Below are 22,895 nucleotides of genomic sequence, written 5' to 3'. Positions count from 1 at the left end.
AGTAAATGTGGCAAAATGAGCATTTGAATCAAATAGGAACCAGATCTAAGCAGTGACAAAAACTTATTTTGAAGGTTCTGGACCCCTGTTGAGTACAGTGATTCCCAAACGGTTTTGGTAAATTTATTGTGCTGCATTTTATCCTTCTATAAACACACGAAAAGCTTGCAGTTCTTTTCCTTGATTTCTCTTTCCCTCTTAGATATTTTCTTTGACATTTATTCAAAGAAACATGTCTCATTACCACATTGTAGAAATTTAAACAAAGGAACTTAGATTAAAATATTAAACTATACCATACAAAAAACAAAAAAAGAAGGAAAATTCTTATAGACCAACAGTGGCATGGGGGTAATTATTTTTCTTGAAGATATTGATAACAAAAGATCTGCTAATTCATTTATTTAATTTTCCTTAAATATGTTATAAATTTACTTAGCACTTGTTGAATCTTTGTGGGTATTCTAAGCTCATTACCTGGTAGTATGGTATTAGTTGTCTTTCTTTAGAATTTAATTTTATGAGCAGTAAAAGTTTTATGAGACTATAAGTGAGAAAAAGTTAAGAAAAATATGTTCAGAAAGCATTGTAAATCTTATGGTTGGATCTGACTATGATATAAAAGATAATTTTTAGTGGCCATTGTTGTTGTTATTCTTAATAATCCTTCCCAGCTTCCCATCAGTCATATAGGTACCATTTCTACATTCAAAAATTATCTTTATTTGACTACTCATGTCCATTTTCACCATTACCATCATTTGGTTGAAGCTACTGATCATCTCTCAGCTGGATTATCATAGCAGCCTCCTAATTATTCCTTCTGTTTCTTCCTGTATCAGACAGTATTCATATGTACATATAAAAAACCACTTTAGCTATTTCAGGCAGAAGGGATTTATTAAAGGTAAGGATTCTCTGTCTATATATATATTTTTTCATGTATTGAGTGGAGTGAGTGCAAGTGAAGGAAGGAGGTACATAGTCATAAATGTAGATGTGCAGTACACGTTAAGCATGTGGCTATACCTCATGAGGCTTCAGACCACTTTTTATAAAAATCTTTCTAAAACCTGCTTTCATAATTTTAAGCTCTTACATCAAATTTAAAATGTAAAACTGTGAATAAACAAGTATCTCTAAAAATTACTTAAAACATTTTTCAGAAAGCCATCAATTTGATACTGGCATTTAAAAAGTACTTTTAAAATTTGTACAATCCAGGTACCTTATGGGAATTTACCATTTTCTGCAGTATTCTTTGAGACAGTGTTAATATTATAGTCTCTGTTGTCATGGAAACAAGTATCTGAAGGAGGCCTCAGAGGCTAATGATTCCATGGTGTTGCTATGGATAGAAACAACTGAGACTGTTGTTAGTCACATGGTCAAGATTTAAAAAAAAAAAAAACAACTAAAACTCTTTGGAGCTGATCTTATTGCGTGATACAAATGGAACAGAAAAAGGATGATGGCCTGAAAGTCATATTGTCTAATAAAATATGTATGTAAGATTTTTCAAGTTTCAAATGCTTAGGCTGAATTTCTTTTCTATAATAACCCAAATGTAATGGTTACTCTATATTGCTGCCTCATTATTCATATTAGAGTCTTAAGTTTGACATTTTCCAATTTAGAATCATCTCATACAGCTCACCAGAATTTTACCATGCTCTCAATCCTGCACTCAAAATATCCTCGTCTCTTCTTTTTACTCTGTTATCATATTTAACATCTATACTATTCCTCATCACTCAACCTTCATTTGACTAGATATTATTTGTTTAGGGCAGTATTTTGTTTCATGCAAACTAAATGACTTATTTAGTTGTTGCATAATCCTTTGTGACTCAAACTGCTTATTGATTGTAGCTAGGAAATTATGTGTGTTGATATGCATTTGTTTTTGAAGACTTCTCAGCAGTATTTTCCTTTCTTAAGAAAGAGGCAGAGGTATATGTTCTTCTTCAAAGCACTTGCTCAGTGCCCCAGTAGAGAGTGGGGTAGAATCAGATGGTGTACGTTTTGTTTAAGATTTTTAAAAATGGTATTCAGATCCTTTAAAGGATTCTGTCAAAAGGAAATATATTTAGAATAGGTTCAGAGCCAGTATTACAGTGTAATATTGAAGAATTTATAGTATATCATAAAGGGTTTTTGAGAACAACTGCCTAATGAAGGAAATGTTTATGCTTGGCCTTGAAATTTGTTATAAGCATATAGCTTTGTCTTTTTTATGTTAAAGTGGATTATTAATTAGCTAATATCTGACTCTATTATAGAGGTAAAAAGAAACTTCTTATAGGTTTTAGATATGTCTCTTACTTTGATTGTGGTAATTGTTTCACAGGTGTTTGCATATGTTCAAACTCATTAAATTGTATACATTTAAAAGTACAATTTCTTGTATATCAGTTATACCTTAACAAAGCTGTTTTAAAAAATAAAATAAAGATGATAAATGTTAGACTTTCTTGTCTCTGATACTTCGGATGACTACAGCCAGTTATTTTGTAGTTTATCACTCAACATGGGTTTGTCTGATGTTTAATGTTCAGGTTATGCATCTTTGATAAGAATGTCCCAGAAGTGATATAATCTGATTACATCCCATCAGGTGACATATGATTTTGATTTGTCCCATCCCTGACGGTGTTAACTTTGGTTAAGATAGTATCTGCTAGATTTCTTCACTGTAATTAATAAAAGTTTGTAGGGGAGATACCTGTGTGTCCGTGTGTGTGTCTCCCACTCAAACTTAATTCCACTAGAATGAAATGGAAGGGTCATTCAGCAGCAGTGGAAGTTGTAACGTTTGTTGATGTTTCTTAAGTGAGTTATTAGTGTGGTGGGTGCCAGATTGTAATTTTGTGACTCTGTCATTCCTTCTACATTTTTGATTGGCATCTACTGTAAGGAAATGTGCTTTTCTCTCTATTCATTTCATTGTTATGTAATTATTTATAAAAGTGTAGACTCTTGGAGTCCTCTTTAATTCAGTGGGGTTTATGCCATCATACTGACTGGTGCCATCATAGGGGTCTGCCCTGGTAGCTCAGAGATTAAAGCGTCTGCCTGAGGTGCGGGAAACCTGGGTTCGATCCCTGGGTCCAGAAGATCCCCTGGAGAAGGAAATGGCAACCCACTCCAGTATTCTTGCCTGGAGAATTCCAGGGACGGAGGAGCCTGGTGGGCTACAGTCCATGGGGTCGCAAAGAGTTGGACACAACTGAGCAACTTCACTTTATGCCATTATTATTGTTATCTGAGTCTCACATCGTTCCCAGTGTAACTGATAAGAGCCTCAGCAAGCTGATTTCTGTGTCCTTTGTCATGCCTCATTAATTCTTTGAGCACCTCCTTATTTTCTGGCATGGCAGAAAGTTCTAGGCTCTAGATCTGGAGTCATTTCTCCAAAGATTCCTTTTTTAAAAAAATAGAGAATGGATTTTTATAAGCCAAGATCTGAGTGCTAGGTATTTTCATGCTATTGAGGTCTTACTGCTCCCAGATGTTCTCTGTAGACAGAGCAAGGGTACATATGTATATGTAAACACATATTTATTTCTGTTTTCTATATATATTGAAAACCATGCTGTCATATGAGTGCCTCCAAATCTAGTCTAGAACCATAGATTTCATGCTGATTTTCTCCCTTTCCATGTTTGCAACTCCATTCTCTGACGTGAGAACCCTTGCTCCCACTATCCTTTATATATATATTTACTTATTGGATCAAGTCTCAGGTATGTCAGCAACCTCCTGTCACTGTTGATGCTCTTGGTGGACATCCTTCCCACCCTGCTCAATCAAGATCAAAGAGATATCCCCATCTTGTTCCACGGAGGCCTCTATACTTCATGGCACACAGACACTTTGTCACACTTGGGATCCAACAAAAATACCAGGCTGCTGCTACTGCCTGCCCATGTGTGATATCCTCTTCATCCTGCTTAAACTCCAGCACCACTTCTGCACCCGTCCATTCCCTGCGCATAGATGCTGCCTCACTCTGCTGACTTCAACAACCTGTGCTTGCCTACATCAAGATCCTGATTATATTCTATCATTGCTACCTTCTAGAAATATAATTTTTGTACTTCTGTTAATATGACAGTAAACCATCTGGAATTTTACATATGGTGTAAGGTAGTAGGGTAAGGGTTCATTTCATTTTCTATATGTATATTCAGTTGATTCAGCAGTAGTTTTCTAGAATAATTGAAGTATAGTTGAACAATATTATGTTGGTTTGAGTGCACTAAATGATTTGATGTTTGCATACATCATGAAATGATCACTACAGTAAGTCTGTTAACCATCTCTCCCCATACAAAGTTTTGATATTACTGACCTTTTTGTGCTGTATATTACATCCCTGTGACTTACATAACTAAAAGTTTATACCTTTTAATTTCCTTCACCTATCCACCCCCCAACTCCCTCCGTTTTTGGCGTCTGTGCATTTGTTCTGTGTGTCTATGAGTCTCTGTTTTCTATGTTTTCATTTTGTTTGTTTTGTTTTTTTTGGTGAAATCACGTGGTATTTGTCTTCTTCTATCTGACTGACTTCACTTAAATTCTTTAAAACGATATTTTTCTCTTTGTCATAAATTAGGAGTCAGAATCTCTTGGGTTTTTCAAACATTTTTAAAAAGTTATAAATATTCCATTGAAAATTGGTAGCATCTAAATTATTTATTTTAAGCTCATAATATGGAATTCAACTTTTTTTTCCCCTATAGGAAGAATATATATTAATGGTGGCTGGAATCCCAAGTAAGACAGACAGAGACTTTATTCCTAATTTATTTTTAATTGTGATAAAATATATGTAACAAAATTTTACCATTTTAACCTTTCTTAGTACACTTAAGTACAGTTAATTCAGTGTCAATAAATACATTCACGGTGTTGTGCAGCCATCACCGTTGTCCATCTCTGTAACTTTTCCATCTTTAAAAACAGAGAACTCATTTAGAGAACTCATTTAAATTGGTAATATTATAAAGAAAGAAAAAAGGAAACAATATCTAATGGCCTATAATTTCTTTCTACAGGATATCCAGGTAACAATAGCCTAGCAGATCTTTTCCTCATTCCTCACAAGTTAACTTCTGTGAGCTTAAGCTCAGTTGTAAAATGAAGGGTTAAACTTGATCCCTAGCTTCTTCAACTCTAATGGTCTTATAAAAATGATTGAAATTTTTAGCATCTTTTTGAACAATTAATGTGAAACACATTTTCAGTTTATTTTCTAGAAAATGAGATGGTAAAATATTATAATTGTTTTTCTCTTAATAGGAATAGATCTTCCATCCCTCACCATGCATTATAGCATCACTATATATTCATTGTTGACAACTGGAAAAGTAGAATTCAAAATAGAGGCAGGGGGAAAAACTATTCATAATCCTGTCCTCAGAGGTTAACTTATCAAACATTTCTTTCCATTTTTTAAATAAAATTTTTATCTTCCTTTTTTTAGTTAATGTCATGCCATAGGCAATATCCTATATGACTTATAGACTGTTCTTACAGATGATTATTAATCGATGCATAGTATTTGCATGCTAAGTCGCTTTAGTCATGTCCGACTCTGTGACCCCATGGACTATAGCCCACCAGTCTCCTCTGTCCATGCAATTCTCCAGGCAAGAATACTAGAGTGGGTTGCTGTGCCGTTCTCTGGGGCATAGTATTTAATCTTATGAACTTATCATTATTTGTGCAACCATTTCAACACCTTATATTTAGGATATTTTGCATTTTCCAAAATACAATGTTCAAAAGAATATATTGAATATTAATACCTCTGCTTTTTAAATATTGCCTTAGAATTCAGTTCGGTCGCTCAGTCATGTCCAACTCTTTGCGACCCCATGGACTGCAGCATGCCAAGCTTCCCTCAGGATAGACTAACAGAATTACTAAGTCAAAGAGTTCAACATTTTTAAAGCTGTTAGATTGCTTTTTGTAAAGTATGTATGAAGTTATATATCCAACAGCACTGTGAAGGAACCTGCTTTTCTGCATTAAAATATTTTTGAGGTCTTTAATTGTGATAAAGTATATCTAACATAAGATTTGCCATTTTAACCAATTTTAACTTCACAATTCTGTGGCATCAGTTACATTTCCAGTATTGAGCAGCTTTTACCACTATCTATTTCCAAAACCTTTTCACTATCTCAAACTTACTTTGTAACCCCTAAGCAGTAAACTCCTTACATTCATCTCTCTTTTTTTTTTTTTTTTTTTACATTCATCTCTCTCTTGCCCCTGGTAACTTCTAATCTACTTTACATGAATTTACCTATTCTAAATATAAGTGGAATCACAAAATATTGACCTTTTGTATCTGGTTAATTTCACTTAGCATAATGTTTTCAAGGTTTGTCCATGTTGTGGCAGATACCAGAATTTCATCCCTTTTTATGGCTGAATAACTATCGTGTGTGTGTGTGTGTGTGTGTGTGTGTGTGTGTGTGTGTATACACACCATGTTTTATATCTGTATCTGTTGATGGATACTCTTGAGTTGTTTCCACCTTTTGGCTATTGTGAATAATGCATCACTGAACACTAGGGTAAAGTATTCAAGTCCCAGTTTTCAGCTCTTTTAAGTATTTACCTAGGAGTAGAATTGGTGGGTCATATGGTAATCCTAGGGGTAGTTTTTTTGAAGGACTGCCAAACCAAACTGTTTTCCATAGTGGCAGCACCATTTTCCATTCCCACCAGCAGGTTTTGATGATTCCAATTTCTGCATATCCTTGCCAACATTTGTTGCTTTCTGTTTTTTTTTACTTTTTTATTATTGCCTCCCAGTAGTATGAAGTAATATATCATTGTCACTTTGATTTACATTTCCCTAATGAATAATAATATTGAATAGATTGTCATGTGCTTATTGGTTTTTTTTTTAATTGGGGTTTTGTTGCTTTTAAATGTTGTCATAGTTTCTTCTGTACAATGAAGTGAATCAGCTCTATTTATACATATGCCCCTCCCTCTGGAGCCTCCCCCTCCCCCACTCCCCATTCCATCCATATGGGTCACCGCGTGCACCAAGCTGAGCTCCCTATGCCATGCTGTAGGTTCCCACTATCTGTTTTACACGTCAGTGTACATCAATCCCAATCTCCCAGTTCATCCCACTGCCACCCCACCTCACCCCATGTCCATACATCTGTGTGTTCCCTACGTCTGTGTCTCTCTTTGTGCCCTGCAGATAGGTTACTCTGTGCCGATTTCCTAGATTCTACATATATGCATTAAATAGGGTGCTTGCCTCTCTCTTTCTGACTGACTGCACTCTGAATGGCAGACTGTAGGTCCATCCACATCTCTACAGATGACCCGGTTTTGCTCTTTCTGTGGCTGAGTAGTGCCCTGTTGTGCATACGTGCCACATCTTCTTTATCCGTTCACCCGCTGATGGGCAGTTAGACTGCTCCCATGTCCTGGCTGTGGTAGTGTTGCCAAGAACTTTGGTGCTTATGTGTATCCTCTGGAAAATGTCTGTTCCAGGTCCTTTGCCCATTGTTTAATTGTTTTTTTATGGTGAGTTCTTGATCTGTTCTTCATGTGAAACCATCATCAGATGTACAGTTTGCAAGATTTTCTCCCATTCTGTATGTTGTTTTTCCCTTTCTTGATAATGCCATTTGCTTCACAAAAGGTTTGAATTCTGATGCAGTCTAATTTTTTTTTATTCCTGCTTTTGATATCATATTTAAGAATCCATTGTTAAATCCAGGTTTATCCCTATGTTTTCTTCTAAGAATTTTGTGATTTTAATGCTTATATTTAGGTCATCAATTAATTTCCAGGTTTTGTATAGGATATGAGGTTTTATATAGGATATGAGGTTAATAATTCTTATATAGAATGTCATTGATATAGCAAATATTTATGAATTAATCCAGGTAACAGAGATTGGTACTTTTAGAAGACACCCTTTCTGTGTTCCATTTACATCTTTTTAAAAAATAATTGAATTAATCATGAGAGTAATTGATTCTTTAAATGCACGTAAGCAAGTGGTCAAATATATCCTGAATGCTATAAAAATATTTTCTAGTCTGTGAAGCAAGTGTCTTATCTCCCAGTGGAGGAGTATTGTTAAATCATTATATTTTGTTATTTTCATTTAAACATCTAAAGAGTAGTCACTTACTTTAACTAGAGTCATTAAAATTATTATTGGTGGTATAATTACTTCTAAGAGCATTTTCTCATTTAAATTGAAGTAATATGTTATTTTACCTATTTTAGTTATTTCTGAAAACTATAGTTTATCTTTGTGACGAAACTTTCTGTTATATGTTTCCCTTTTATTTTATATTTTTCCTGATTTGTTGTCATTGATGATTTTTAGCCAACAGAAGCTGTATCTCCCTCTTCTCCCACTGTCCCTGTGATCCCTGTCCTGCCAGTCCCTGCTGAGAATACTGTCATCCTACCCATCATACCACAGGTTTTTATTAGTTTCTTTTTTCTTTATAAAAATTTTATTTGTTCTTAATGGTTTCATTTGTATTCTTTTCAGGTCATTTCAACTGTTTCTTTGTTAGATTTGGTAACACACTTTGGACTTTAAATAATATTTTTAGGGAGTTAAATATCTGGTATTTAATATAAGATGGGTTCAATATTTGCCATCTTATGAGGTTATCTACAGAAAAGATACATTCTAAACTTCATCGTATTGATCCTCCTTAGATTTGTTATCATGCCTTTTATACATGTAAGTCTGTTCAAAACAATTTTAAAATTTATTTCCTTTGGGTTGTTTATTTTCTAAATATAGTAAAAATAATTGTCCCTCCTGATCTTGTACTATATGTGTCCTTTTATATATAGCATTTTGTTCTCCAGTATATGTTGATCTTTGGAAATAATCCTTCTGTCATTTGGTGGGATAATATACTTTACATTTATTATTGAAAAATAATCACTGATGTATATAAAGTCTTTGGGAACTCTTTATGGTATCTTTGCAACTTTCTGTAAATGTAAAAATACTCTAAAATCATGAATTTATCTTTTTAAGTTAACATGTAACAGTCAAAAAATACAATGAGGTAATAGCCAAATGTCAGAGAATCTGAATATTTGTAGCTTTCAGAGCTTTAGTAGTTCCAAGGGACGGCTTGTTAAGACAATAACTACGCTACCAACAGAGTTATCCAAAGGTAAAATCACAGTGGTATTAGTAAGTAGGATAATGGAGATCTTTTACACCAAAGGTCTTTATCTCATTTTAATGTGTAAACAAATGGATCTTTAGGTAATTTTACTATTATTGACCTGTAGCATAAAATCTAGTAAAAATCGTGTTTTTGCTATGTCAAAATAAGTACTGTTAAGGGGAAAAATGGGTTATCACCTTTCATTGTTCTCATCTCAGTGCCCTTCTCCTCTCTTAAAAAGTGAAAATCAGTAAGAACATTATACAAAGTAAGATTCTAGGGGAAATACAGATATTACACTAAAACAAAAATCACAAAAAGTCAAATTATGAAACTACCAAGAATTGAATAGATAAGTCCGGATGGATATTTTCTGTACAGTGCAATGAGAAATTGAATTTATAAATTATAAAATATAATTTTACATAGACAAAGGGTTATTGTAATAATGTAACGTTCTTCCAAGTAACTAAGATTTAGTAGCACAATATTTTTTGAAGTAGGAGACTTGAAAGTTTATTCTGGTCATGTCACCTCAGTTTGTCTTTTGATGTCAAAATGGTTTTCTAGAACCCTTTGAAATTTTGAAGTAATTTCTGCTCTTATATTCAGTTAGGAACCAGTCCTCTCCTGTTCAGAAGTTCTCTGATTTATTTATTCCAAATGTCCCTAGCTTAGTATCACACTACACTTGAAAATTGTTTAGAGATTGCATAGTCTTGTAATTATAAATAAAGTTGGATGGATCTGGTTTAGAATTCTGGTTCTACCACTTCCTGCCCTCTCCAGTATTCTTGCCCGGACAATTTCATGGACAGGCTATAGTCCATGGGGTCACAAAGAGTCAGACATGACTGAGTAACTAATACTTTTTCACTTTCCTACCACTTTCTAGCTGTGTAATTGAGCAATTTACTTAACCTTGATCTCGTTACTCACCTGTAACACTGATGATGATAGTAGTACTTGAGATGTTTTACAGTGATTGAAGGAATAATAATGGCACTTGGTCGTGGCTATTTGTATCATTACTGTTACTTCATATTTGCTTGAGACAGTAAACCAGGGAGCAAGTTTACAAACAGGAGAGGCTTATTAATATATTACCTAACCTCATTTTAGGTTTTAAATATACTTACAAAAGTCTATGTAGAATAGTTTAATAATTTGTTTTGTTTTACATGAGAAGGCCGTGGGTGTGCCTCATTTTGCAGAATAAGTGTGTGTATACCTGAGTAATTGAATATAACATTACATTATAAAATTAATAAAAGTGATTAAAATATTTGTCCCCAAATGAATTTTTAAATCCAATCTTATATATAACCTGATTTTAACATTTTAAATAAATACAGTTTTTCTTCTAAAGATCTACTACTTTATACTTTGGATGCATCGGGAGATAATAGAAATAGAAACAGAAGATTTGAGATTTAGAGTCTAGTCCTGCTTTGTGACTCAAATTGTTCAACATCTCTGAGTTTTATACTCCCTTCATCTATTAAAAATGGGGGCTAACACTTGTCTATTTCAAAGTGAGTTTGAGGACAGATAGATAGCTAGAAAGATGATAAATTTTTAAAACATTCTCATTTTATTTTTAGAACTTTAAACTTTCAGAGTACTTTTATATTGATCATGTCATTTAAATTTTATGAAAATATGAAAATTATCATGCTTATTATTTAGAGTGGTACAGAGATAACGTTGAATGGCTTGTATTTATTTATTGAAGGATAATTGCTTTACAAGATTTTGTTGTTTTCTGTCAAGCTTCAACATGAATCAGCCATTGGTATACATACATCCCCTCCCTCTTGAACCTCTCTTCCATCTCCTCCCCATCCCACCTCTCTAGATTGATAGAGAGCCCCTGTTTGAGATTCCTGAGACATACAGCAAATTCCCATTGGCTATTTATTTTACATACAGTAATGTAAGTTTCCATGTTACTCTTTCATACGTCTTATGCTCTCCTCCCCTCTGCCCTTGTCCATAAGTCTATTTTCTATGTCTGTTGCTCCACTGCTGCCCTGCAAATAAATTCTTCAATACCATCTTTCTAGATTCTGTATATATGTGTTAGTAGGCAGAGGAACCAGAAATCAAATTGCCAACATCTGCTGGATCATGGGAAAAGCAAGAGAGTTCCATAAAAACATCTATTTCTGCTTTATTGACTATGCCAACGCCTTTGACTGTGTGGATCACAAGAAATTGTGGAAAATTCTGAAAGAGATGGGAATACCAGCCACCTGGCCTGCCTCTTGAGAAACCTATATGCGGGTCAGGAAGCAACAGTTAGAACTGGACATGGAACAACAGACTGGTTCCAAATAGGGAAAGGAGTATGTCAAGGCTGTATATTGTCACCCTGCTTATTTAACTTCTATGCTGAGTACATCATGAGAAACGCTGGGCTGGAAGAAGCACAAGCTGGAATCAAGATTGCTGGGAGAAATATCAATAACCTCAGATATGCAGATGACACCACCCTTATGGCAGAAAGTGAAGAGGAACTAAAAAGCCTCTTGATGAAAGTGAAAGAGGAGAGTGAAAAAGTTGGCTTGAAGCTCAACATTCAGGAAACGAAGATCATGGCATCTGGTCCCATCACTTCATGGGAAATAGATGGGGAAACAGTAGAAACAGTGTCAGACTTTATTTTGGGGGGCTCCAGAATCATTACAGATGGTGACTGCAGCCATGAAATTAAAAGACGCTTACTCCTTGGAAGGAAAGTTATGACCAACCTAGACAGCATATTGAAAAGCAGAGACATTACTTTGCCAACAAAGGTCCGTCTAGTCAAGGCTATGGTTTTTCCAGTCATCATGTATGGATGTGAGGGTTGGCTAAGTTCATTCCTAACTGTTTTTATTCTTTTTGATACTGTTTTAAATTGAATTGTTTTTGTTTTCTTGCCAGCTTGTTTGTATATAGGAATGCAACTGATTTTTGTATGTAGACCATTTACTGCCACTTTGCTAAGTATTAGTTCTAACAGACTTTTGTGTGGTTCCTTCAGAGTTTTCTACATGTATGATCATATTATTTGCAAACAGATAGTTTTCTTTTTTTCATTTGGGAAATTTATTTCATGCTTTATGGGGAAACAGAAAGGAGGGTCAGACTACCCCTTGTTTTGGCCATTTTTAAAAATTATGAAAATAATGATAACACATTTACAAGAGACTTGGAAAATACAGAGCATGGTTATATGTAGTTCCACTACATATTACAATTTTTTTAAATAGTTAAATTAAGAATTTTAGTTGGAGTTTCAATATCAAACTCTCAAAAATTAATAGAATGAATATACAGAGAAGGAGAAGGATATAGTAGTCTTAAAAAGCACTCTTCACCAGTTCAACATAATTAAGATTTATACAGTTTTCACACAACAGTAGGATACAAATTCTGTTCAAATTCCCATAGATTATAAATGAGGAGACACTGGAAAATACCCAGGGACATAAGACCAGGTGCAAAAAATGGGTGGTCTAAAGATACTGAAATCATACAGTTATCTTATCCTTGTAGAATTATGTTAGAGATCAGTATCAAAAGATACTTGAAAATAGCCCACATATTTTCAAATACAATGTAACATTTACAAAGAGGGATCGAAAACTTTAATAAAGTTAGAAGACTGAAAAAACACAGAGGGTGATTATAGAGAAGAAAGCATTTAAATGAGAAAATAATATCAGAATGGGAAATTAATATCAGACACTTTAAAATCTCATGTATTTAGAAATTAAATGTCTACTTTTAAATGATGGGTATGTCTAAGAAGCCATAGCAAGGAAATAGAAAATATTTATAATAGAATAAAAATTGAAAAGAGAATTTACCAGAATTTGTTGCTTACAGCTGAAGCTGCTGAATAATTTTTCTTCTTATTTGTTTAATTGACTGATTTTCAGTACTTTGTTAGGTAGAAGTTGTGAAAGTGGGCTGGCTTGATTTGTTTTTTATATTAGAGGGAAAGTTTTCAGTCTTTCACCATGGAAGTATGATGTTTACTGTAGGTTTTTCATATATGACCTTTAATATGTGGTGGTGGTTTCCTTATATTCTTAGTTAAAATATTTAATACTGTCACATACTTCCTGCATAGATTGAGATGATCATGTTGGTTTTTTTTTTTTCTTTCTTCTTCTTTCTATTGATGTGGTATGTTACATTGATCAATTTTCCTGTGTTGAATCATCCTTGCAATCCAGGAATAAATCCTGCTTGTTCATGGTATATAAACCTCTTAGTATAATGCTGAATACAATTTTTTTGAGATTTTTGGATCACTATACATAAGGGATATTGGTGTGCAATTTTCTTATAGAGATAATGCTGGCCTTAAAGTATAAGTTGGGGAGTATACCTTCTTCTTCAATTTTAGGGCAGAATTTGAGAAAAATTGATGGTAGTTCTTCAAATGTTTGGTAGATTTCACCAGGAAAACAATTAGATTTTAAGGGCTTTTGTCAGGAGATTTTTGATTACTGATTCAATTCCTTATTAATTCAGTTCAGTTCAGTCGCTCAGTTGTGTCCAACTCTGCAACCCCATGAATCACAGCACACCAGGCCTCCCTGTCCATCACCAACTCCCGGAGTTCACTCAGACTCAAGTCCATCAAGTCAGTGATGCCATCCAGCCATCTCATCCTCTGCTGTCCTCTTCTCCTCCTGCCCCCAATCCCTCCCAGCATCAGAGTCTTTTCCAATGAGTCAACTCTTCGCATGAGGTGGCCAAAGTATTGGAGTTTCAGCTTTAGCATCATTCCATCCAAAGAAATCCCAGGGCTGATCTCCTTCAGAATGGACTGGTTGGATCTCCTTGCAGTCCAAGGGACTCTCAAGAGTCTTCTCCAACACCACAGTTCAAAAGCATCAATTCTTTGGCGCTCAGCTTTCTTCACAGTCTAACTCTCACATCCATACATGACTACTGGAAAAACCATAGCCTTGACTAGACGGACCTTTGTTGGCAAAGTAATATCTCTGCTTTTGAATATGATATCTAGGTTGGTCATAACTTTTCTTCCAAGGAGTAAAGTATTAAAATTTTCTCTTCATGATTCGTCATTGGTAGGAGTTTTTCCATTTTGTGTAAGTTACCCAGTTTGTTGGCTTACACTTGCTCATAATAACTCTATAATCCTTTTTGTTTCTATTGAATTAACAATAGTGTTCCCACTGTCATTTCTGATTTTAATAATTTATTGTTCTCTCCTTTTCCCTTAGTCCATCTAACTAAAAGTTTGTCAATTTGTTGATCTTTTAAAAAAATAACTATTGGCCTCATTCTCTCTATTATTTATTTGATTCATTGGTTAATAGTATGTCATTTAATTTCCACAACTTGGTGAATTTTCCGGTTTGCTTCTATTATTGCTTACTATCTTCATCCATTTTTGACATAAAACATACTTTGTATGACAACTTTCTTACTAAATCTATTGAGACATAATTGTGGCCTAACACAGTGTATTCTGGGAATGATCCAAATGCACTTGAAAAGAATGTATCCTGTTGTTGGGCAGAGTGTTCCAAACATGTCTGTTAGGTCACATTGGTTTATTGTGTCATTTAAGTCATTTTTTTCTGTACTTATCTTTTGTCTGGCTATTTTACACATTATTTTGAACAGGGCATTGAAATCTTTATTATTTGTAAAACTGTTTACTCTCTTTAATTCTGTCACTTTCTATTTCATAGATTTTGATGGTATATCATTAGGTACTTGAATGTTAATTGTTTTGTTTTCTTACTGTATTAAACCTTCTATTAATATGTAATGTCTTTTGTCCCTTGTAACTTTTTAAATTTAACTTCTATTTTATCTAATATTAATATAGTGACTCCTATCTTTTTAGTTGCTAGTTGCGTGGAATATCTTCTTCTATCCTTTCACTTTCAACCTGTTTGCATCTTTGAATCTCAATGAAGTCTCTTGCAGAAAATATTGTTGGGTCATGTGGATTTATCTGTTCTGCCTTTTTTTGATTGGAGGGTTTAAGCAATTTGCATTTAAAGTAATTATTGATAAGAAGAGGCTTCTGTCATTTTGTTATTTATTTTCTATATTTATTATAGGTTTATTTCCTGCATTGTCTTATTTTTTGTTTGGTTGATTTTTAAATTTTTATATATGTAGTGAAATGTTTAAATTCCTTTCATTTTTCTTTTTATGTATAGTCTGTAGCTAATTTCTCTGTGGTTACCATGGAGATTACATTTAATATACTGAAGTTATAACACTCAAATTTAAATTTATATCAGTTTAACTTTAATGATATATAAAAACTCTGCTCCTCTTAACAGTTACATCCTCATCCCTCTCAGTTGTTTATGTCACAAAATTACAACTTTATACATTATATGTACAAAAATGTAAACTAACAATTTTTAAATGCATTCATGTTTTAAATTATGTAGAAAATGTGAAATTACAAAGCAAAGTTATTATGATATCAACTTCAGGGCTATTAATTGATTTTAGTTATTTACTGATGTTGACATCACTTCTGTATGAATAATTCACTTTTAGACTAACTTTTAAAATATAAAATTCCAGGCAAGAACACTGGGGTGGGTTGCCATGCCCTTCTCCAGGGATCTTCCTGACCCAGGATCAGGCATGGCAACCCACTCCAGTATTCTTGTCTGGAAAACCCCATGGGTAGAGGATCCTGGTGGGCCATTGTCCACGGGGTCACAAAGAGTCAGACATGACTGAGTGACTAACATGTCCACTTCTTTAAAATATAGTTTAAAAAATATTAGTCTCTTAAATTATATAGATAACAAAAAGTGATGTTGCAAAACACTATTAAGATAACAAAGAGTTTTTTTGTATTTATCCTTATTACCAAGGTCTTTATTTCTTCAGACACCTAGAGTTACTGTTTTGTGTCCTTTCATTTCTACGTGTAGGATTCGCTTTAGCATTTTTTTCAGGGCCAGTCTATAAGTAATGATCTCCCTCAGCTTTGTTTATTTGAGAATGTCATAATTTCTCCCTCATATTTGCGAGATTATTTTGCCAGTTACTGGGTTCTCGGTTGACACTGTTTTTCTTTTAGTACTTTGAATATACCAGCCCAATGTTTCCTGACCTCAAAGGAGCTCTTGTATATTGAGTCACTTTGTCGTACTGCTTTCACAATTTTCTCTTTGTCTTTCAGCAGTTCGATTTTAATGTGTCTGAGTGTGAATCTCTCCAAGTTCATCCTGCCTTGAGTTTCTTCAGCTTCTTTGATTGTTTATGTTCATGTCTTTCATCAGATTTGGGAATGTTTTACCCATTATTTCTTCAGATGTTCTCTCTTGCCCTTTGATCTCTCTCTTGGACTCCCGCGATGTTCGTTGGTCTGCTTAATGATGGCCCACAAGTCTCTTTAGACTGGTTACTTTTCTTCAGTCTTTCTGTTCTCAGACTTAAGAATTTACATCATCCTATCTTCAGGTTTCCTAATTCTGCCTGCTCACATCTGCTTTAGTGACTTTTTCATTTCAATTACTTCACTTTTCAGCTTCAGAATTTCCTTTTGGTTTCTCTTTAGGATTTCTGTCTTTTATTGCTTTCTCTGTTTTGTTCATACATTCTTTTCTTGACCTTGTGCACCGTGTCTTTTAGTTCTTTGGATATTACAGTGGTTGCTTTAAATCATTTGTCTAATAGATATGCCACCAGCTCTTTTTCAGAGAGTTTCTTTTTTCTTTACTCTCCCTCGTTTGGATGGAACATATGTTCCTATTTCTTTGCATGCCTTGTGATATTTTTTGTTGGAAATTGAACATTTGAATCTTATGATTTTTCTGGAAATCAGATTTAAAGTTTGCTGGGTATTTTTGTTTTTGAGTTTTTGATTGCTGTAGGCTATCTTTGTGCTAAAAATCAGCTTATGCGATAACCTTAAAATCTTCTGATTTTTTTTCTATGCCTGCACCTTCCCCAGGCATGCACAATGACTTTGTGATTTCCCTCATATATGTGGTTGTTTTTGAATATTCTAATCTTCAGTGTCTGATTCTCAAAAGGGGAAAGAGACAAATGAAATTATGGGAGGAGACACTTGCCCTTTAAAACTAGGAGTCACTTCAGCCAGAGGGGGAGGGATTTATATTACTTGGGGGAGGCTCAGCAATAATGGCCACTGCCTCTTTGAAACCTCTGTGATCAGAGGTAGCAATCAGAACACAGATTTCCCTATATTTGAAGAACAGGGTCCTTTTTGGCTTGCCCTCTCTCTGCCTACTCTGCCCTGGCTTGTGCAGGCTTTGTGCCAGCTGCTCTAGGAACAAATTATGAAGGATGGGAATTGGGTAGCTGCAACACTGCTGGATTAACCACAGTTTGACATCTAATAACTTCTGGAAGTTGCAAGCCCTCAATAGACTACAGAATTCCAAAATGCTTATGTCACACTGACAATTGCATTTTGCCAGTACAGTCGTCATCTAGGTGGAGAAGCAGATTTGTGGGACTTTTTAATCTGTCATTGTTCCAGAATTCATCCTATTTGTTTTTATAGTCACTTTAACTTATATATATATAGTGGTCACTAACGTGATGGCGTTAACTTTCAATGCTGTGTGTGCCAAATTAGAATCCAAGATGTACTACTCTCTGGGGTTTATGAGTTTTTTATTGGAGAAATACTTGTTTATAATTTAGTAGGGGAGAAAGAGAGAGACATTAAACCAATAATATAATGAAACTCCAATAAATGCTAAAAAGGAGAACTACAGTATATAGCATAAAAGCATTTTCTAAACTAATTTTGGCCTGTTTTTGAATAACTGAATCTTAGAATTATTTTAACACAAAATTTTTAAGATGTGATATTGTTCTCTGAAATTGGATTAGGATGCTGCAGTATGTTAACAGCAGCAGACTTATGAGGCCCTTTATTAATGAAATAACATTCTAAAAGTTGGATGATCAAAACTGTGTTTCTTAAGCCTTATTATTAATTCGTAGGTCATATTCTTTAGGGGTTGGTTAGTTTGTTTCTGGTATATCCTGCCCCTTTCCTATCACCCTCCCCCCCATTTCTGAGTGAATCATAGGATTTCATTATTGTCTGAGACATATATTATTGTTGAGACATATATAGTGGAATATACTATTAGTAAGTATAATGGATTAGCAATAGGTTTCTGTGGTTTACAACACAGTTTTTTGTTTTGTTTTTAATATTACCTTACTGAATTGTCACACAGTCCTTTTGATTAAAGGCATGTCTCTTTATAGATGGAAGAAATAAGTTTCAATAATTAGTACTTGTGATTTACCTGTATATTCAAAGTCATTAAATGGTAGAGTGAGGTAGAGAGAGATCTAGAATCATGCCTTTTTTTTTTTTTTTTTAATTTTACTTTACAATACTGTATTGGTTTTGCCATACATCAACATGAATCCGCCATGGGTGTACACGTGTTCCCAATCCTGAACCCCCCTCCCGCCTCTCTCCCCATTACCATCTCTCTGGGTCATCCCAGTGCACCAGCCCCAAGCATCCTGTTTCCTGCATTGAACCGAGACTGGCGATTTGTTTCTTATATGATATTATACATGTTTCAATGCCATTCTCCCAAATCATCCCACCCTCTCCCTCTCCCACAGAGTCCAAACGACTGTTCTATACATCTGTGTCTCTTTTGCTGTCTCGCATACAGGGTTATCGTTACCATCTTTCTAAATTCCATATATATGTGTTAGTATACTGTATTGGTGTTTTTCTTTCTGGCTTACTTCACTCTGTATAATCGGCTCCAGTTTCATCCACCTCATTAGAACGGATTCACATGTATTCTTTTTAATGGCTGAGCAACCTAGATGTCCATCAGCAGATGAATGGATAAGAAAGCTGTGGTACATATACACAGTGAAGTATTACTCAGCCATTAGAATCATGCTTTTTGATGTGTCATTTCAGGTTATTTAAATAACCTTATTTGACTAACTTAACAAGTAACTTTCACATAGATTATCCTCAAGTCTTGTTGCTGTTATTTGGTTTCCTCCCTAAGTAAAGCTGGTAATTCCATGTTATCTGTTCTGCTATCTCTCATCCTAGTTATAGATACCAAGGTCTTAAACTAGCCAAATTTGCTACTGTATTTTTTGTTTTAGTGCTCTTTATTTCAGCTATCTGAAAGTAGCAGATTCCGTGGCCAAATTTTTCTGTATCTCTTCTATCCAAAGTACTTGTTCTGGCTTTGGTGTTAAGGTATGTTTTTCTGAGTTGTACCCTCCAAGCCCATTGGGCTACCTCATTCCCACCACCTCCAAGTTTGAGAGGGATGGATTACTACTTTGTCAGATACCATTTCTGTATTCTATAATATAAGAATTTAGAAATCCTCAAATTAGTAAGTGAAAGTATAATGTATCTTAAGGTAAATGTTTTAATTCTCTTCTGCTAACACAGTCTTAAATATTTTTAACATTATTTTGGTGGCTGAACTTGAGGCCATCAGATCATGCTTCTTGAGCTGAATGTACATAGGCTCTTATTTTAGACTACATTTTGTGATAGGTCTTTTCAGATTGCTTAATCTGACATTAGTTTTGAATGAAATTCTTGTTAATCCTCAATTTGAGTTTCTGTTCAGTTTCAAGTCTATGCTTTCCCTTCAGGTGAGGTCATTCACTCAGATTCTTTCTAGGATCCATCTACAAATAAACTGATTGTACATATTATTAATTATCTAATCATATTCATTAAGCCAGAATTATAAATTATTTTTACTAGTCTGTATTCTTTTTTCAGAACTGAACTTTAAAATTGAAATTAATTTTATGATGTGAATGCTGATATCTTAATAACAGCTTTAACCCATAGTATTTTACAACTGCCTTCATTATTAACCTCTTACAAGCTGAGTACTTGATACAATATAATTATTTTGCTGTAGTTTATGAAAAAATTCAAAACTGTTCAAATAGAAAGGGAGTAGTACAGTGAACTCCCATGTATACTTATCACCCAACTACAGCAGTCCTCAGTTCATGCACTTACATGATCCATAACCTCTCCTTCTCCTAATCTCTCATTGTCATTATTCTATCTTGAAGGAAATTTAATACTTTATATAATTTTTATGTATTTTAATACCAGATTTTTATGTAACTAGAATCAAAAGGTAACATATACAGTGATGATGAGTTGGTGATCATGAGCAGCTAGGGTTGTGATAATTTTGGTATAAGTTAGATTTTTGTAAAAGCAAACTTTTTCCACTATATTTTTGGTAATAAGCAGGGGAAGCCAGATGATTTTCTTGCCATAATTTTTAAAGATTATAGCTTCTTTTATAAGTTTAAATATTAGCCTTGTTCTTTCTTGCCTTCTCTGTAACTGCTTAAGCAAAGTAAGCTGAAGTTGTACCATTAATTTTTTAATTTAAAAATATCAGTTTGAGATCCCAGTAGTCATTGAGAAATGAATAATTCCTAATGTTCGTAAAATCTCAAATGTCTCTCACAAATAGTATTTTTAGCAGTTTCACAAATAGTATTAGGTTTGATTCTCACTGAATCATTGGAAAATAGACTATTACGTTAAAGGTAGGGCTGCACATAAAGTAGGTAGTATCATGTTTGTATTTAATACAGTATTCCCTACTAGTTTTGTTTTTTTCAAGATTTTTTATTGTTTCAGATGTACAGCAAAGTGACCTAGTTATGTGTATATGTATCTTCTTTAGATTATTTTCCATTATAGGTTATTTTAATATACTGAATATAATTCCCTGTGCTTTACTATAATCCTTGTCCCCACTCATTTTTAACTTGCTGCTTCATGTAGCTTAGATGGATACAGTGCAATTATTTATGCAAGCATATCTCTTAAAATTTATTTAAAGGATAGTCATCTCTTTGATTCTCTGAAAATGTCATTTGACTTGGTAATTATATATTTTTAAATATACAAAAGAAAGAATTTAAAGAGGAGTCACGTCAGTTTTCTAGTATGTTCAGTCTGGTTTTCATTTGGTAATAATTGCATTTTATTTTTAAAAGTTTGTTGCACCTTCATAACAGACACTTTCCAGCTTAAGCAGAAAACCAAGCTTTTTTCATCTTAAACTTAATTAGATCTATGTTAATCTGCTTGTGCTTTTGGTGGGGTGGGGAGTGGTTGACCCTTAGTTGTTCTGTGAGTGGTCTAGGATAACAGATGAAAAGCAGTAATTGCAGTTGGTAACAATTGAGGACTTTTACATTGAATGTGTTTCTAATTAAAGTTCATGATGGATTTCTTTTTATGGCTCCTTTCCGCCAATGTTTAAACACAGTTCAGTATGAGACAGAATTATTTTTCTGGGTGATGAAATGTTGGAATCTTCAGGGGATCCTTGAGACTAGAAAAGAAGTGATTTCCAAGAAATTTGGGATGAGTTTTTAGTGATATTAGAGAATATTTGTGAATTTTTTGAGAAGACTGGTGAACTTCGCAAATCTTAACAAAATTATCTCTGTTGTAGCAGAAATAATCATTCATTTCTCAAAAGCAGATGTAATAGCTGCCTATATTTCTCATTCTTTCCATTGGTGCTAGAAACTGGATACATTGTTTAACATATGAAAACTTCATATAAAAATTATAATTTAAGAAATAGCAAATCTTTCATATGCTTCTAATATTTGTGAACATGAATATGTAATGTACCAATTTTCCTGTTAAGCCTAACATGTTTATAATTCTTTCTTTAAGGCAAATCCTCCTCCAGTACTGGTCAACACAGACAGCTTGGAAACAACAACTTATGTAAGTTCCATTCATCACCATATATAATTCTGTTTTTCCTGTTCAGGTTTTCATACAGATATCAAAATCACAACATTATTTTCTCTAATACATTGTGCTTATGATGTTCTGTCACTAAGCTGTAATTGCTAAAGCAAATGAAACATACTATCCTTTTTAGTTTTTGTTTTCCCATGCTCTTACAAAGCAGAAATGTTGAAATAAATTTTATTTTTAAATTAAAATGAATATCTTTCACTATGGGCTCTCTCTCACCGGTGGTCATTTATACAATGCCATATAATTAGAGAGTCATTTTTAAAGTCTAATTGAGTGACTGTGTTTTTAGTGAATGTGTTCACTTTGTAACTTTAAATTGATTACTCCTTCTCTCTAAACTCCTTTTGTTAAAAAGTCTTCTTTCTCCTAAAGATAAATAGCCAGAACAGCAGAATCTTAACATTTTTCACTCCACCTAAATGGCTCAGATGGTAAAGCATCTGCCTAGAATGCGGGAGACCCGAGTTCGATCCCTGGGTTGGGAAGATCCCTATAGAAGGAAATGGCAATCCATTCCAGTGCTATTGCCTGGAAAGTCCCAAGGACAGAGGAGCCTGGTAGGCTACAGTCCATGGGGTCTTAAAGAGTCAGACACGACTGAGTGACTTCACTTCATTTCACTTCAAAGTATCTTTGGAGATATTTAAATAGAAGTTATACCTGTGCTGGAGAAGGCAATGGCACCCCACCCACTCCAGTACTCTTGCCTGGGAAATCCCATGGACAGAGGAGCCTGGTAGGCTGCAGTCCATGGGGTCGCGAAGAGTTGGACCGACTGAGTGACTTCACTTTCACTTTTCACTTTGATGCATTGGAGAAGGAAATGGCAACCCACTTCAGTGTTCTTGCCTGGAGAATCCCAGGGACAGCGG

The 22,895-nt window shown here is 34.3% G+C and overlaps 1 protein-coding gene across 23 annotated transcripts in view; it reads left to right on the top strand.

The window, feature by feature from the left end:
- Positions 1-22,895, top strand: part of DLG1 (discs large MAGUK scaffold protein 1) — a 267,124-nt gene that overhangs the window by 128,381 nt on the left and 115,848 nt on the right. For 14 of the 23 annotated variants that reach the window (XM_060419271.1, XM_060419240.1, XM_027957046.3 and 11 more), the window contains 2 exons: positions 8,384-8,482; positions 21,931-21,984. In XM_060419271.1, the coding sequence (XP_060275254.1) occupies positions 8,384-8,482; positions 21,931-21,984 (153 nt within the window). The remainder of the gene's footprint in view (positions 1-8,383; positions 8,483-21,930; positions 21,985-22,895) is intronic. The other 9 variants (XM_060419292.1, XM_060419287.1, XM_060419286.1 and 6 more) reach the window with 1 other exon arrangement.

The sequence above is a fragment of the Ovis aries genome, chromosome 1, assembly GCF_016772045.2.
Source record: "Ovis aries strain OAR_USU_Benz2616 breed Rambouillet chromosome 1, ARS-UI_Ramb_v3.0, whole genome shotgun sequence".
NCBI classification, from domain to species: domain Eukaryota; kingdom Metazoa; phylum Chordata; class Mammalia; order Artiodactyla; family Bovidae; genus Ovis; species Ovis aries.
Note: the sequence above shows the minus strand (reverse complement) of the source record. Positions and strands in the feature narration are given on the sequence as shown.